Below are 16667 nucleotides of genomic sequence, written 5' to 3'. Positions count from 1 at the left end.
TTTCGTTTCATGAGTGTAATAATTTATTTCTTTAGTACTTGCTTCAGTACATGCATCTACTTATAACTACGCTTTTTTTATTCTCTCGTATCTCCCTAAGTACACAACGACACACGTGCATTTTTACACAGTTTTTTGTTGTTGTTTTAACGACTTAACCTGATGAGCTTTCAAACATGTTTGATGCAATACTGATTTCCGATAGAACATTCTTAACATTTACGCGCATTAGTCCAGTGCATGTGCATGCTGGATTCGTGTATTACTCACCAGGAGTTACCTCATATATCAACAGTTTATTGACGTCTTGCATGATTCGATTCGTTGGACAAGTTTTTTTATTTCGAGTTTCCGTTTCGGGACTGGTATGTGAGTCACCGGAAACAATCAGCCCTTAATTTACGTTTCCGAAATCATCTACTTTGTGACATTTTGTTCGCCATTATTTCTACACTACACCACGACTGCATAAACGCTCGAAAATGTCGCCTATTCAAGTACAGTTACCGGTTTAATCACCAAACTAGTCGTGTCTATCTGCGACTTCCACCCGGTGTAGGGTAGTTTGATAGAGGTGCCTTGAAACTACATGCTTTGGTAGCACAAATAGTCCACCTAAGGAACACCGTATGACCGTTTGGGATAAATAAACACTTTGCCTAACCTCCTGTCTCATTATTTAGCACGGAATCCTATCTGCTTGGGTACATAGACGTGCTCGTAACATAACCTGCCGCACACCTGCATTCTTTCTCTTCGATAGTAATAAAACTGATTGCAAACTATTCAAAATTCAACACTTGTTTTTATTGATAAATTATTCGCATTTCCATTTTCCTACAATGAAACACCGGTGCGGCGCCTGGCGGCAATCGGTCGCCAAACCGATACCCTTAAGATTAAATGAGCCGTCCCTAATGCTTGCTTTGTGCCTTTTTTGTACCATTGGCATCACTATTCCGCAGCGCGATCGTTCGTTTCATAAAGTTCACCTCATTGATTCGATAACAAACATCCACTGATAGAGAGCGAGAAAAAACGCGAAAATGAGCACGATGGGGCGGGATAATTATGTCCCATTTATTAGTTGCAACCCCTTACAGCTCCATTCAACAAATAAACAAAAAATATACAAATCCGAGAACAACATGGTGTCCTCAGTGTCCACACTCATTTAATGTTGCATTCGCTTTTCCCCTCAATGGAGGCTTATGCGCGTATGTTTGTAGTGCATCATAGAAACACGAGTTTGCGTGAAGGATCGATTCACGCACGCCGGGTGCGTGTGAGTGCATGTATATGTATATATGTATATATTTGCAAAAGTTTGCTTTACGTGCTGGAATGAGCGAAAATGCGTAAAACGGATAGAGTGAGGAATAAGTAAAAGTAACAAATTAGAATTGTACGGTACGCTTGTGTGTAGTAGGAAGACGATTGTACTTATTTCATCATATTTCTTTTTTTCTTCTTCAAATCAATTTTAGTATCATTTAGCTTGCTTTTTCATGTTCCGTTTCCATGTGTCTAGCGCATGCAATTGTGTTGCGCAATCTAGCGCAATCGTATATGTTCAGGAGTGCAATATTTTTTGTCATTTCCCCGTTTCTAGGGCACGCTCGGACTTACACGCCTACTTCGGTTGAAACACACTTTTGCGCTTCACAATTGCAATCCTTTTTTCACTAGGTTATGAACGCCCCGCACGAACACAGTCTGGATTGATTGATATACTCGTTTATTAGCAGGTTTCATGCATTGACTAGTTTTCTATTTCCCTTTGTTTTCTTTTTCATTACTATTCTATCGCATAGCAGCCAACGTGCACCGTGGCGGATAAGTCGTCTATGCAGTCATTTGTTGCGCATGTTTTTTCGCCGTTTGGCGTGCGAATCCGGTGAATCTTTTGCGGCTGATTTGTCTCTCTTACATGCTAAAAGTGTGCGCGCTCTGGGTTGGGTACCCGGGGTCGCCGATTGAGGGCAGCATACCATAAGTAATTCGTTCAGTTGCCTATTCCTAAATTGTCAAAAATTTCCATTAGCCTTAAACATCGATTCGATATGGAGATCGTTGAACGCGAAATGAAACAACCGCTGCTAACCACTCGTAAAACCATCCCAACCACACTAATGCCAAACGCAAGGAAATAACAGCAAACCCACCCGTACGCGGGGGAACCAGAACGAGATTGTTCCAGTAAACCGCACCGTGATGGTGATGCATGCTCCCCAATAGTTATGATAACAAGCTATAAGCTTTCGCCTCCGTTTTATCAACCGACATCGTGGGCGACCTCGCGAACAGCACACGGCTTTACGAGGGTTTTGCCTAAATCTATTGTCATCTGATGTTCCACACTGAAATGAACAGATGTAACTGGTTTCATTGCACACTTTTTTGTCTTTCACCTTGACTGTAACCGTCTGTGTACAGTAACTGTAACAAAAAACACTCTGGAGTATCAAAAACGTGTAAAAACGTGTGTGTTTGCGCTCGACGGGGTACTCCTTTGAACTATATTTTGAAATTGTATACACGGATTTACGGATGATGTAAGTCGCTTCTCTCGCCCGTGAGCCGGCTTTACTTGCATTCCTTTGCTCCGTGCTCCGTGCTCCGTGCTCCTTTCCCACCCACCGGGCTCGCCACCCACTAGTTCGAGTTTAGTTCGCTAACAGTCACAATTATCAAAACGATCTATCCTAGGGTTTGTTTTACCATTACAATCATTAGGTTGCGGCTACACATCTGCTCTCCTTCTCTCTCTTTTTCGTTCTAAAAGCATCTATTCAACGAATAAAAGCCTCCCCCGTCCTTGCGCAACTGATGATAGGTAAGTGTTCGGTGTGGGCACCGGTAAAGTGTTTTTTTTAATGCTAGGAGCTAGGACCATCCATGTCTGTTGCCCGCCCATTTGCTGCCGGTGGAAATCGATGTACCCGATTTCCCATACACGGCGCATTTAATTCGACTGAAACGGTTCTCCTTGTCGCAGGACACGTTAAGGAGAGTAGAACAAAAGTGAACCAGAAAACCGAAATCACGGATCACGGACCCGCGAAATAGTCGCTTTCTTTTGTTTGTTTGTGTGCGCACTCAAAACAAAAAACAAAAGGTTGCGAGAAATCCCGCACAGTTCCCAGTTCCCGGCCGATGGCGAATCCGGCACACGAACGTATTGGGTTTGGAGAGTTTACAAATATTCAACAATATCACATTTAATCGATATATTTGGGCAACTGGCGCCTACCACGTTTCTCGCTCTAAACCTAGACTCCTTCTCGTTCAGCAGCTTGCGGAAGATCGGCAAAATGGCGGTCTCGCCATCGAGCAGCTCCGACTCGGAGCACGCCCCATACAGGTTGGGCTTCGAGGCCGAACCCTCCTTCTTCCGGTGTTTACCACCGTGAGGGCCACTTCCGCTTCCACCCGTGCTGCCATCGGCCGTACCACGCGAATCACTCGATCGGTGTTTCCGATCCATCGTTCCGGCACGATCTGGTGCCACGTTGGGTGTCGAATGGTGATGTGAGTGCTGCGACTTGCCCAATCGCCTGGAGGACATCTTGGTCGGTGTGACATACCCACCTGTGCTAATGTGACCTCCACCACCACCAGCCGTACTGCCTACCATAGAAACGGTTGCCGTTGAGCTGGCAGCCGTAGAACAGATGGACGACGAAAAGTTCTGGTAGTCACGTGACTGCTCTCGTTCACTATCGGTTTCACTCTGACACGCCGTGCTCTTGTGCTGCTGCTTATGCCGGTGTTTAGTGCGGTTCTTCTCCGACACACTGCGCTGTATCGGTCCCGGCGAGGTCGTTGCACTATTGTCGTGATCATACTGCTGCTGTTGCTGCTGTTGTTGCGCCTGCTGCGATGGCACAGCCTGCTGAGATTGGTTTAGGTGGCTGTGGTCAGGACAACGGTTTGAGCTCTGGTGTGACCGGGGCGATTGTCGTTGGTGTTGTTTGGCGTGCGAAAGCGTGTGTGTGTCCCACAGATCACTTTGTGAAACTACAAAGTTACCCTTCAGAGATGACGTCATTTGTACGCTGACACGCCGCGATCCATCGCTGGTCATATCTGTGGAAGGTAAGTGATCATGCATTATTGTTTAAATCCCATCCACCACCACGGGCATGTGGGTGTGAAGAAAACGAACACAATGGCACAAATCTACGACGGCTCAAAGCAAGCATTAAATTACCTCCTCTACTTTTGCTGCTCGATTTCGAGTGATGGCACAACTGATTCAGTTCCGTGTTGGAATGCGTGATTGAGGTCGTCGAGCTGCTGTTCGCTTGTGTGCTGAATTTCGCCACCGCCATTGGACCATTCGGGCGCTCGTCATCGTAGTATCGGTGAAGGTCCTGCAAGGAGAGTGCACGAAAGCGAGCAAAGCAGATTAGGTCAGATTATCGAAGACGAAATATGCTTCCCTCCAATGGTGGGGTTTTGTTTCGACTGTGGACCCCGAGCAAGCCTCCTTAAAGTGCGGATAATCATTTGCGAAAGGGATTTTCATTTACCACCAGCAAATGGAATGATAAACTGTCAACGCGGATAATCGTAATGGAGACAAAGCCCCCTTTTTTGTTGGTTGTACTTTTTTTTTCGTCGCATTATTTTGCATATTGCTTTTGGGTAGGCTACGAACGAAAAGCCGGCTTTGGCAGGCATACAAAAGCGGGAATTAAATAGACACCGAAGCAACACACCCGTCCCGCAAACGAGGGATGTCAAATATCAGCCAAATCCGGTTTCAGGATAATTGGGCATCGGTCCAGCAGTCATCCAGCAGTCGTTATACCGAGATGAAGTGAGTCCGGTCGGCTTGGTGGCATCATGCAACAATGCCGTCCCAGGGAGATAACGTTGGTCGGTCGGAACCTTATCGACAGGACACGGAACTGCTCTCAAAGGTGCTCTCTTACCATGGTCTGCGTCTGTTGCTGCTGCTGCTGCTGCTGCTGCTGCTGGTGCAGTGGTTGTCCTGGTGACCATTTCGAGCCAGCCGATACGGACTCCCGGCGGACATCATTAAACATAGGCTTGCTTGGATCGACTGGCACGCTGGTGCTGACGTTGATGGTCTGTGCTGCGGCTGCCTGCGTTGATTTGGCTGCCACTGATGCAACCGGTGCAACAGCACCGTGTACGTTGCTGACCGGGACTGGCTGGGTACTGGCCTGCGATTGAGCGACGGATGTGGTTGTGGCAGCTGCAATTGTTGCTACACCGGCACCGGCTCCCACGGCCATCGTCGAGATTGCTGACGCCATGTTGGCACGCGATGTGGAACCCGGGATGGGGGCTGTCTGTGTTGCGGGTTTGGCCACTGGTAGTTCCTCACCCGGCAGGACCAAGGTCGTTTTCTTGTGTTTGCGGCTACTTTTGTAACGGCGGGAGAAAAGACATCGAAAAAAAGAGGGATCATTTTAAAGGACATCTCAGGGGGAGCTCGTGTAACCATTTTTCTCGAGACTCCTCGTTACCTCAAGGACTCCGATACGGCCCGATACATTACCTTTCAGGACCCGCCGAATCCAACGTGTCATTGCTCGAGCCCACGCTACCGATGGACGTAAAGTCAGTACCTTCTGAAAGCAAGAAAAAATGGATCAACACACACGGTGTAAATAATTTACTTTAATAATAGCCCGGTTTATGGTGCGCATACACGAGCGGGACAAAACACGGTAAACCGTTTAACGGGGAACCCAAGGGTTGAAAACAAAACAAAAAAGAAGAACAAAAAAAAGGATAAAAGAAAGCTTCCCCTTTCGATTTCGACACGAACCTAGGTCCTAGGTCGTGTCTAAAAATCAATAACGGGCAAACGGGCATTTTCTCGGCATGTAGTTTGCTTTTATTGGCAACGGGACGTGCGTGCGTGCGTGCGAAATACGGAAAAACGGAAAATTGCCGGCTCTTCGGTTCGTCGTTAAAAAGGTGTGACAAACCCGACGATGGGTGGAATTCGTTCGACAGTTATTTTAAACACTCGCGCGCATTGTCGGCGCGCAATTCATTTAATTTAAATTATTCTCCCCACCAAACAATAATCGGCAACGGCCCTGACCGAAACCGATGGTGGAGCAATTTAATCAAGCAACCACGCCGGGGCAGTAAAAGCGCGTGATAAGGAAACATTAACGACAACCGGTTCGGCCCGAGAGGATCCGGAGGGCTTTCATCGCAAAACCACATTAAGTCGTTATCGTTATCGTCTGTGACGTCTTAACGATTATGTTGTCTTCGGTGATGCCGGCGAGGGTTTGAGGGTGTAAAACTGTGAAACCTAACGATTGTTTCGAGCTCCACACGTTGGTCGAGCGGGTAAAAGAAGCACACGGATACGTACCACTGGCGTAGTCCTTTTTCACCTGCACCTTGACCGATTCCTTGTTGATGTCTGGCTCGGAGGAGGATGCCTCCAAACCGATCCAGGCGCGTGCTTCCGGTCCGAGCCGTTTGATGAGTGCCTGCAGCTCGGCTTCTTTCTCCATCAGCACCTTTCGGAAGCGGCAGTTCGTCTGCTTCACGTCACGCATCCGCTGCTCCAGCTCGCACACCGACGAATCACGGCGATTCTTCGACACTGGGCGCAACGTGGCGCGAACCTTTTTATCGACCACACCGCTTGGGTTGCGCTTCAGCTCCACCAGCTGGTACGGGTGAATAATGAAGAAAAAAAAAACGAAACTCATCACACACATACAAAAGCTCTAAGGAACACCTAAGGACAGGTAGCCGTACCTTCGGCACAAACACCAGGCAGAGTGTGGCCGTCGTGCAGAAGATGATGAACACGGATATCAGGATGAACATGGCGTCCTTGCGATCGGACAGCACGAGTGCGATGGCCGCTCCCATCACGCACATGATCACGCAGTTGTATACCGACAGACCGACGTGTTTGGAGTCGTTTAGCGCCGGTATCGACACGTGACGCGTTTCCCACGCGAGAAAGGCACCGAAGATTAGCAGCAGTCCCTTGTACGCATAGATCACCCCGATGAAGATGGTCATTTTGCTTGACTGGCAGTACTCGTTCTCCTGCACGATGATCACGTCCTCTAGAGTTGGGTGTTCCTGTTTTTCGTTGGAGGGTGAGCACGCCATGTGAACAAACACACATCAAGCCAACATAAATTAAAAGAGCTACGTACCGATGGCTCGATGTACTTCGTCTCGCGATAGAACGGATCCGCTATCTGCCAGGTGGTCATGATCGCGAGATCGATCGCCAACAGGACACCGACGACGATGAACAGCTGGTAGTCCTTGATCACCTTCTTGTTGAGCTTCAGATCGGTGAAGATGGAGTGTACGCGCCAGGTCTTGGAGAACATGGCACCGAAGGCGAGACTGAACCCGGCCATCAATAGCCAGGCCCGTGCCGTACAGATGTACGGGAAGGCGGCCACACTGCTCAGGCCACTGTCAAGCCCGAGGAATATCACGCTCAAGTACGTGAGTATGCAGCCGATGATGATGAGGTTGTTCAAGTGCGGGCTAGACATCTTGATGTACCTGAAGCGGGTGGAGACGGCGATAAGACAACAGGGCAATCGAATCGAACGAAGACAGAGACGGGTCTTACCTCTGGTTGCGGAACTTGATGTTGACGGCGAGAAACACCGTCGCCATGATGATACCGATGCAGGACGTGCTCGCCAGCACGACGAAGATGGTAATGTTCACCTGGCTGTGCTCGATGATGCGCAGCGTGCGGTCCTTCGGTGGACTTCGTCCGACCCACTTCATTGGGTGGCCAAGGCTCAAGTCCAACCGCCCAGTAAGCGAGCTGTACTCACCGATCTTCACCTCAGCGCCACCCTGAAATTGCTTCAACAAGAAGCTAGCCTTTCGCTCGTTGTTGTAGAACCGCACCGGTCCCTGGGGAGAAACAAGCGAACGAAGACGTTGTCTCACCAGGTTAGAGTTGGAAGGAGGATAAGAAAAAACGACATAATCGCCGCCGGTTTGAGATGCTGCACGTACCGTGACTCCCTCGAAGCTGGTGTTTTTGAGGGCTTCCAGAAATATGTCTTCCCACTCCTTCACACGGTACTCGAAGCGCGTCAGTGAGTGTTCCTTGCGCTGGGAAACGTACTGGATGGCACTGGCAACGGCCCAGATCCCATCGTAGGTGTATCCGTGGAACCGCGAGTACTCACCACCACGTCGGCTGTTGTACTCCGTCAGATACTCGTCAGCCGTCTAGAGCAAGGAACAAGAGAACAGGCGAAAAACACCCATCCCAATTAGTGAGATCTGAGGAACGTGAGATGCGCACCTGGCGTTCGTACGTACAATTCCCGAGATGGTGATGTCACCGCTCGTGGATAACGGCAGCAGATCGACCAGAATCGTCGACTCGAGGGCCGTAGTCACGTGTTCCACCGCACAGTCGGTGTCATTCTCGGCCCACCACTCATTACCGTACGTGCCCATGACGAGCCACTGGTACGATCGCCCAAACATGTCCAGTTTGAATGCTTCGCAGAAAACGCGCCGTGCCCAGTACTCGTTGAAGTTACCGTAGATGATGCGGACGTCCTTTTCGCGTAGTTTGCGCAACGATTCCTCCACGTCGTACACGAAACTCTGCGTCTCGACCACGTCCAGACCTAGCGCGTCGAGATCAGCTACCATGTGGTTGTGCGGCAGTGAGTACCTCGGCTCGTTCTGGTAGATCGTACCAATACGCGTCCAGTTGAACTCCTTCAGCAGTGCGAGCCGGGGCGCATTGAACGCGTTCCCCGATGGAACGACGCGGAAGAAGTTTGGGAACGCGTCACGCGTAAACATCGGATGCGTGTCGGCGTACGACAACTGCGTCAGATGCCAGTGTTTGCTGGCTTTCGCGATTGGGTCGGTCACGTGCGTACAGGCCGCACCAAAAAGCATCAGCTTGTGCGGACCGGAGTGCATCATGTCGAAGAACGACTTCATGCCCACGGCCGCATTGCACTCGGTGTCGTTCCACCACATGTGCAGCCGGTAGCTGCGCAGGATGGTCGAGTGTTCGTTCACGTGGTCAAGCGCGAGCTTCACGCTCGGCATCACGCCACGTCCGGTTTCGCCATTCTCGACGCCTTCACCGTACGGGAAAAAACCCGCGATGTACACATCCATCCGGTGGCCGGGTCCGGGTCGCGATCCCGTTGCGCCTCGTTCACCGACCAACACCAGCACGAGTTGGGCCACTGTTAGCGCCACGGCTAGGGACGGTGGCGTGGACGAATGCATGGCCGGCCGGGAAGCTGCCCAGCTGAGGTTTGATTTAATTGTATGATAATATCGCGAGGTTTCGCGTCGTTCGCTCGGTTTGGCACCACGCTGAAGACACGTGAAACCGAGCTGGCGTGGTATTTGTTTGGCGCTCGATGTACGCACTGCTCCTGCTTGCTTTTGCGTGCCACCTCTCACCCGAGACCACGTGGCTGGCTCCGGTTTCCGCGCATTAGTGATTCGGTTTCACGATTTCGTTGCTTCCGGAGTTGCCTCGACGGGGCAATCATCGAACCGTAGCCCGCGCCGCTGCAAAGAAAGAAATCCATCAGACATCAGCGGGCTTTTGGGAGCAGGAATGCGAGGAACAGCATCGATAGAGGACAGCTTGGCTCGAGAGATGGGATCGATTTCCGGATTTGGACGTAACGCGTCACGATGCGATAGCGCCGGGCCGTCGAGAATCATCCATCATGGACGCATAAATCTTTCGCCTCCGGGGGCCGGTTTCGGACAGGTAAAAGCAATATACAAGCGAAAGCATCTGCACCACGAGCACGATGGGCATTTTGGAAACGGAGGGACTGGGGACGGATTGGGATGAGGTTTTTCTTTTACGCCATTTTGTGCCATCATGCGAGCGCGGCATTAGGCGTGGTGTTTGTTTCAAAGCGAAAGGATGTGTTTGATTCACATAAAAGCCGGGACCGTGTTATGGTAAGCTTACATTTATCCTGCCCTGCCAGCGATAAGAGGCCAAAGGATAAGTTGCGTGTGTATGTTCGACCTGGGCCGATACTCGATCACTTATGCTCCCCATCACACGTACAGCATCTTCAACGAGCGAAATTTAGCCCTTACATCGCACAAACAGCAAAGCACCGCTAAACTTCGAACGACAAAAACGGTATAGGACGAGAAACTTATTCGTTTACGTTTGAGTGATGGGATGCAAAAAAGCGATGTTTTCGCTTTCTTTGAAAAAGACTCATTAGCATTTCCAAGCCGGCTCTTTTGGGCTCTCTTTTACCACACGGTCCTAGCATCTTTCAGCTGGGAAGATATCAAATCTATTTCAACTGTTCGTCAATCAACTGTGAAGCGCTTAAAGCGAACGTTTTGATGTGTTATTTTGTTGTTGTTGTAAAAAATCTCGCTGTTTTCCAGTTCGGTTCTGCCATTGCAAAAATGTGTTTAAAAATGATTAACACGAAGCACAGGATCGAAATTTACCGTTCGCAGGTATTAGATAGAAGGAAAGCTTACAAGCTGTCAAAATTCTAAAAACACTGTTATATCTGAGTCTGCTTCTACGAATCAGCTATGAATTTTAATCGAGAGGGTTCATGTTTAGCCAATCGCACAATGCTGCAAAACACGTTCCCGCACGTTTAAGCGAACGTACGATAACTGACCATGGTTGTTTATTTCTTGCTTTGCCTTCAACGAAACGCATCTATTTGAGACCGTTCTATTCCTTGAACTAAAATCTATCATGGGCTGCGAATACATACACACCCGTAAACGTAACTGCACCGTGGTCTACTAAAAACAAGCACCAAATATCGCTCTTCGTCGAGGAAAGTGCACAAACGAATGGGTTGTAATATTTTTCGGCATGGCAGAAGGCAAAAAAGCCCCTTTTCTAAAACGCGAGATGAATAAAACATCCAGCTCGCGGGCACGAGTGCACCTGAGTATGCGATCAGTAAATGATGGATAGAAAATATACAAGCGTATTTTTTTTTCTCATTTAATTTCTTTTACGCGAATGATATTTCCTATCAGCGTCATGTGCGGAAAATGAAGTTCACCTCGAATATCGGCAATTTTTCCCGAGCTTTCATCCAGCTTCCGTAGTAGCTTTTCCCACTGGCATAGGATGTGGTTGGGGCCAGAACCAGATTTCAATTTTCTATGATTGACTGTCGGCACGCGGGCGTGGGTGGGTGTGTGGGTGTGTGTACTTTTGCCCCTTTTTTACGACGCCGTCACGTTCCCGGGAACCATCAGGAGCCAGTTGCCTCGAAAGGATATTGAAAATATCACACGTACGCCACGCCATTCCACGGGTGGTGCGCTTGCCCGTACTGTCCTGCAGCCACGAGCACCATGCTGCGCGTGGAGCGAGGAAATAAATATTCATCAAAGTCATGAGATGCTTGAGATCACACGAAGAAATATTAATTAAGAACTGCTGGAAAAATTGAATCCCACCATGCATACTTTTATGCAATTAGCGAATTGCAACTTCCAGCTTTACACAGGCACTGCTGAGAAGTTCACTTTTTGTGAGTTATTCTCGCGTGCGTAATACAAATGTGGTGCGGTTTTACAGACCAAATAACAAGCTGTATTTGGGAGAATTCAAATTTGCTTTTCAGATAAAAAAAACTGTTCAAAGAGATATGTAACTGGTTTTGGCAGCATGTTAGCGGGAAATATGGAAAAAGTCGTAGCAAAGACGTTTTGGAGTGAATAAGAAAGCCTGTTTCAGTCATATTTGTTAGATAGGTATAGTCCACGGTTCGTTTGGATATGCATATTTTTTTTTTGGTTAAGCAAAACTTTTCTAACTAAAAGTCAAAACATACCTAACTAAGCATAGATGATAGATAACTTTTTATCGCTTTGGAGTAGTTAATTTGCGTAAGAGATGAGAAAACAATCAACAGACGCTTTTCAAACATTCATTATTCAACCCGCTTTTTTTTGGTTTAGCAAAATCACATTAACCTATTTATCTTCGTAAAACAACTGTGGAAGCTTTACTTCTGTGCATAAGATACTCCTACTTTGAAGCGAGAAAAACCGAGCAATATGCTACTAGCATGCATTCATCATTTATTAATAGATAAACGTTCAACAAGCGTGTCGTCTACCCTGGATAACATATAATTAACTCCGTACGATTGCAGTGTGTATAAAACCATCGAAAAAGAAAAAAACTTCAGAGAAGATAGGTAATGGATACAGGATAGTGTACTAACAGCCCACTGCCAACAGTCTAACGTACAGTTCGTATGTATGGATAAACGACACCCCTTATGAACTTCCATACGTTAATTGTCTTTAATATCGTGTAACCGTAGCAGGTTCACACACATGATATAATGCGCAATAGGAAATCGTCCATTAATTATCAATAGAAACTAATTACATTATCAATCAAATTTCAACCAAGTCACCAGGTACCTTCCGATTTAAGCTGTTAAGCGAAAACCATTTCAAACAAGCCCAAATAGCACCCTTTTCTTATTCAGTTTTTAAAAAGAAAGATTTTTTAAATATATTTTACCAATTCGTCTACCCTAAATGATATACATCCCTGATCGATCGAAATCTGGAGCTGTACTGAAACTGTACAAAAAACTGTACCGTTTGTAAAAAGCTATTAAATTCTGAGTAACTGCCAAATTGTCCATGTCATTTGACAAATGTCAATGTTCCTCAACGAATGCATTCGCGCCAATGTACGCGAAAAAAGCTTCATCGTTATTGAGAGCTATTCTTGTTTAAAATATTTCCATCACACCTGAAGCAACTCATCCGTTCCGTTCCGTGCGCTTCAAAAAGCTATAATTTAAACAAGTGCCTTATTTTCTGCCGTTTTTTTTTTACTTTCTTCCCTCACGAGTAGCCGGAAGGCAACGAGCACCGAATTTTGAACCGTAATAATGCCTTACACAACGCCCACAAAAAACGACCGAAACAATGCGTTGTCAGGTAGATGGATTCTTCATCATTTAAACAAATCGCTCCATTTCCAAAGGACGGCATACGAGGTGACACAAATTTGACGACAGGACATCAATAATGCACGTATCTTTGGGAGGCCCATCCCAGTCGCGCCCAACTCCGGAGGCTGCCATAAAGCTTTCGGCAAAGCAACGGCATCGGCATCGGTGTGCCACAAAACCACACGCTCTTGATTCATTGCTCTGTGTGTGTGTGTTTATCTGAGGGCTTTTTTTATATACTTTTCATAAAAATATCCCCTCAACCTACATGCGGCCAGGGCTCGGACGTGGCCCGGTTTGTGGGGAGCAAAAGAAGCCAACAAAACAAATCCACCAAAAATAACTCAGCAAAATCCCAATCACTGGGCAATAATAAATGACTCCTGCTCCAAACTCCATCATCGCCCCCGCGTAATTCTCCCTTCATTCTCCTCTCCTCCATTCTCTGCGTGCCACTCTACTTGGGGGAGGTGGTTTTTCCAATGGCGCTTTTCATTGTCCGCTGGCCACAAACCCGGTGCTCAAACCGCGTTCGAAGAACAATCGCCTCGCATTCGGTCGGAGCGGAGTGTTTTCCACCGGGGTTCCGCTTTATGTAATTTTAGTTCGATTTATTGCCCTGAACGGTTCTCAAATCTAAACCCACCGGCATCCCGGTAGGATTCTATCGGATCCGATTTCCGGGCCCGGGGAGCTCGGACGGAAAAACACAGGAAAAAAAAAACAGCTCACAAAAAGCCACTCCGGTAAACCGGTAAGCAAACGTTAGCGTTTCGTTATGCCACCAAATTCGGTGAGCACATTGCCCAGCCCAGGAGTGTTAGTTTTGGTGTGTTTTCGAAAGAGAACCCGCTAGCCCGGGGGTTTATGTGTGCTTGCTTTGCTTCCACCTTTTATTCGAGGGCCGCCCGAAATTTACCACAAGATTTGCATTTCACGCTTTTTATGGAGGGTATTAGTTGCGTGGGAGGATTTTCTCGTTTTCTCGCTTACTCCTTCGCTTACTGAAGCAAACGCAACGCACCCGGGCGACTGGATCAAGTTATGCCCGTTTGGAAGTGTCTTTGATTTGATTTATGTCGTCGTTTGCGTGGCGAAGTCGAAATGAAAACCCGTCACCCGGGCCGTTTGCGCGGGCGTGTGCAAGTTTGGAAATCGAGCAAAGGCAAAAACTCCCCACTCGCACCAAAAAGCTAAACAAATTATTCATCGCCACAACAACAACAACAACAACGGGAAGTTTTTCGGCAGCGCCTCCTACGATGGTTGGACGCGAGTTTCCATGACGATGACGTCGCAACTCGACAGTATCGCGCGGGAATGTCAGTCGTCCGGGGGTGAATGTTTAATTGTGAGCGAGTAATTCACATTCAAATATCACCGATTAGCTGGACTGCCGGTGAATGAAGGTCACCCGAGCGGGAAGGGTGTGGAAAGCGCACGAAAAAAAAAGCAAACACACACACACACACCGGGAATGCCCTTTGGACGGGTTGGCCAACGGTCGGAATTGAACGTGCCACGGTTGTGAGCCACAAAACAAAGACAAAACCCACCCGTGCTCGGGGAAACTTGTGTTTCAGCTCGCCCTACAAAAAAGGGACAAAAAAGCGGAACAAGCCACGGTACGTTGAAAAATCGCCAAAGAAACGCAGAAAACGGCATTCACCGTGGACGAGGCGAGTTTTCCGGGCGAGTTTTCCACTTGGGCTCCCTTTCAGAGGGAGAACCACCCCCGCGCGGAGACTTGCAAAGGCAAAGGTCGCCCATATTTTAAGTCACAAATGCCCGGTTTCACATCCACCACGGTGTAAAGCGGGCCAACGCCACCGTGCCACAGACAGCCCATGAGGCCCACGCGGCAGACAAAAGGTACCGAATTCGTTGGGGACTGCTTCGGATGGGTTCCTCGGGTGCGAAAGCTTCAGCCCGGAACCTTCGCCCACGGACCCAGGGTGTCCTCGGTACCGTGTGGGTGTGTAAGGAAGCCGGGGAAAAGGGATAATAAATTTCATAAACACACCATTGCCCTTGAAGCGCGGGAAAACCCACTGTGAACGCGATCGGCTATGCGAACGAGCAGGCGGCTCCGTTCCATTATTAGCGTTGTTGTTGTTATTTATTTTTTTTGGTCCCTGTTGGTTCGCCCTCCGTGTGGAAGGGCCGTAACAAAAAAAATAAACGACACGCGAAACGGTACGCGCGATGACAAGTGAAGAGCAACATTAAACAACTCGGAAGGGACTTCCGAAGGGATCCACGGCTAAACGAACTGGCCCTCTTTTTCCTTCCGGTGCAATTATACTACCCTGCCAAGCCCTGTGTGCCCAGCGTGACCGGAAGGAAGGACTACGCGACTATTTCGCTGCCAAACGGAATGGAGCACGCTCGCACGTGGCTAACTGGGCGTCTCCATCCTCAATGGATCGCCTTCGGTTGCGCAACAAAAGGATGGCTTCTCCTCCCACACGGTACCCGTTTCCGGCTGCCAAGACTGGCCGGGCTCCTCACAGTACGTGTGTGTGTGTGTGTGTGTGTGTGAGTGTGGAAGCGCGCTATTTATAAAAAGGTTCGCCCATATTTATTTGTGGCATTGCCCACCTGTCCAGAAGACCATGTTCGCGACATGTTCGCGGCACGTACGACCACGGTCGATCGTCCTTAGCTGGTGCTTGTTCTCATGTTCACGTAAAGGACAAGCACACCGACAAACCTCCCGGTGTGCAGTGACAAATTATGCATTTTCAATCGGAAGGACACGCTGTCATCGAGCCGGAACGGCAACCCGACCGGATCCGGATCGGTAGTCGATGGTACCGGAAAAAGCGGAAACCAGCAGTGATGGTAATGCCGTACAAACACACACACACACACACACACACACACATACAAAAAAAAGCAGAACACAATATCCGCCATTAGCGCCATTCGTCGCCAGAGACATTCGTTGGCTGGACGGATCAAAAGGGGCCATCGATTGCAGCCGTTTTACTTACGGTGCAGGTGTACCGGGCGACGGTGTGCTGTAGAGAAAGGACCCTTATCAGTGATCGAGGTGAATCTGTGATTTCGTGGCTCTCCCCCGCCTCATGACTCCTCGAACACTCCGACTTGTACGTAAATGATCCGGAAAATTGATTCGCCAATCGAATGCGCACACCCGGCTCAGCTTCGTGTCACTCGTCTGGATGATGGTGTGTTTTTTGCCCTTCCATATTCCCGTGTATGCGCACATGTGCATGTGTGTGTGTGTGTGTCACAAACATAGAAATCCTCTTCCAGTGGTCTCTTCCATTCCGACCGGGGTGGATTCGTGGCTCCTGAACGGATTCAATTGGCCCGATGGAGGCGCCTGGTGCGCAGCGTAAGAAACCCTCCGGTCCGGATTGTATGGAAATCGTGTAGCAATCGTGAATATGAAATATCATTACCACGCGGGCGCAGGCACTCCCTCGGCTCGGGAATAATTCAGTTAGAAGCGGAAATGTCCCGGAGGGTAACGAACGGAAAGCAACGAAGCACGCTCCCCGCTCGAAGAAGCCCTTTTGCGCTTTCCGGCGCTGGGAAATCAGTTCTAGGCGAAAGTTGATTGTCGTCATGCCCACGTAACATTACGGCAAGACCCGAGGATGAGCTAGTTTCTGGTGACCTTATTCCCCCGCGTTCTCGAGCACACCAAAT

The 16667-nt window shown here is 48.6% G+C and overlaps 1 protein-coding gene across 1 annotated transcript; it reads right to left on the bottom strand.

The window, feature by feature from the left end:
* Positions 1–3196: 3196 nt before the first annotated feature.
* Positions 3197–9264, bottom strand: LOC128724520 (gamma-aminobutyric acid type B receptor subunit 2). Its single transcript, XM_053818248.1, has 10 exons — positions 8326–9264; positions 8014–8232; positions 7613–7908; positions 7179–7542; positions 6766–7101; positions 6371–6674; positions 5534–5606; positions 4941–5394; positions 4214–4376; positions 3197–4089 (listed from the first exon to the last, which is right to left on the bottom strand). The coding sequence occupies exons 1-10, from the start codon at positions 9262–9264 to the stop codon at positions 3197–3199; spliced, it is 4041 nt and encodes a 1346-aa protein (XP_053674223.1).
* Between the last annotated feature and the right edge of the window lie 7403 nt (positions 9265–16667).

The sequence above is a fragment of the Anopheles nili genome, chromosome 2 (genome assembly GCF_943737925.1).
Source record: "Anopheles nili chromosome 2, idAnoNiliSN_F5_01, whole genome shotgun sequence".
NCBI classification, from domain to species: Eukaryota; Metazoa; Arthropoda; class Insecta; order Diptera; family Culicidae; genus Anopheles; species Anopheles nili.
The sequence above is the reverse complement of the archived record's forward strand: the minus strand, read 5'-3'. Positions and strand labels throughout refer to the sequence as shown.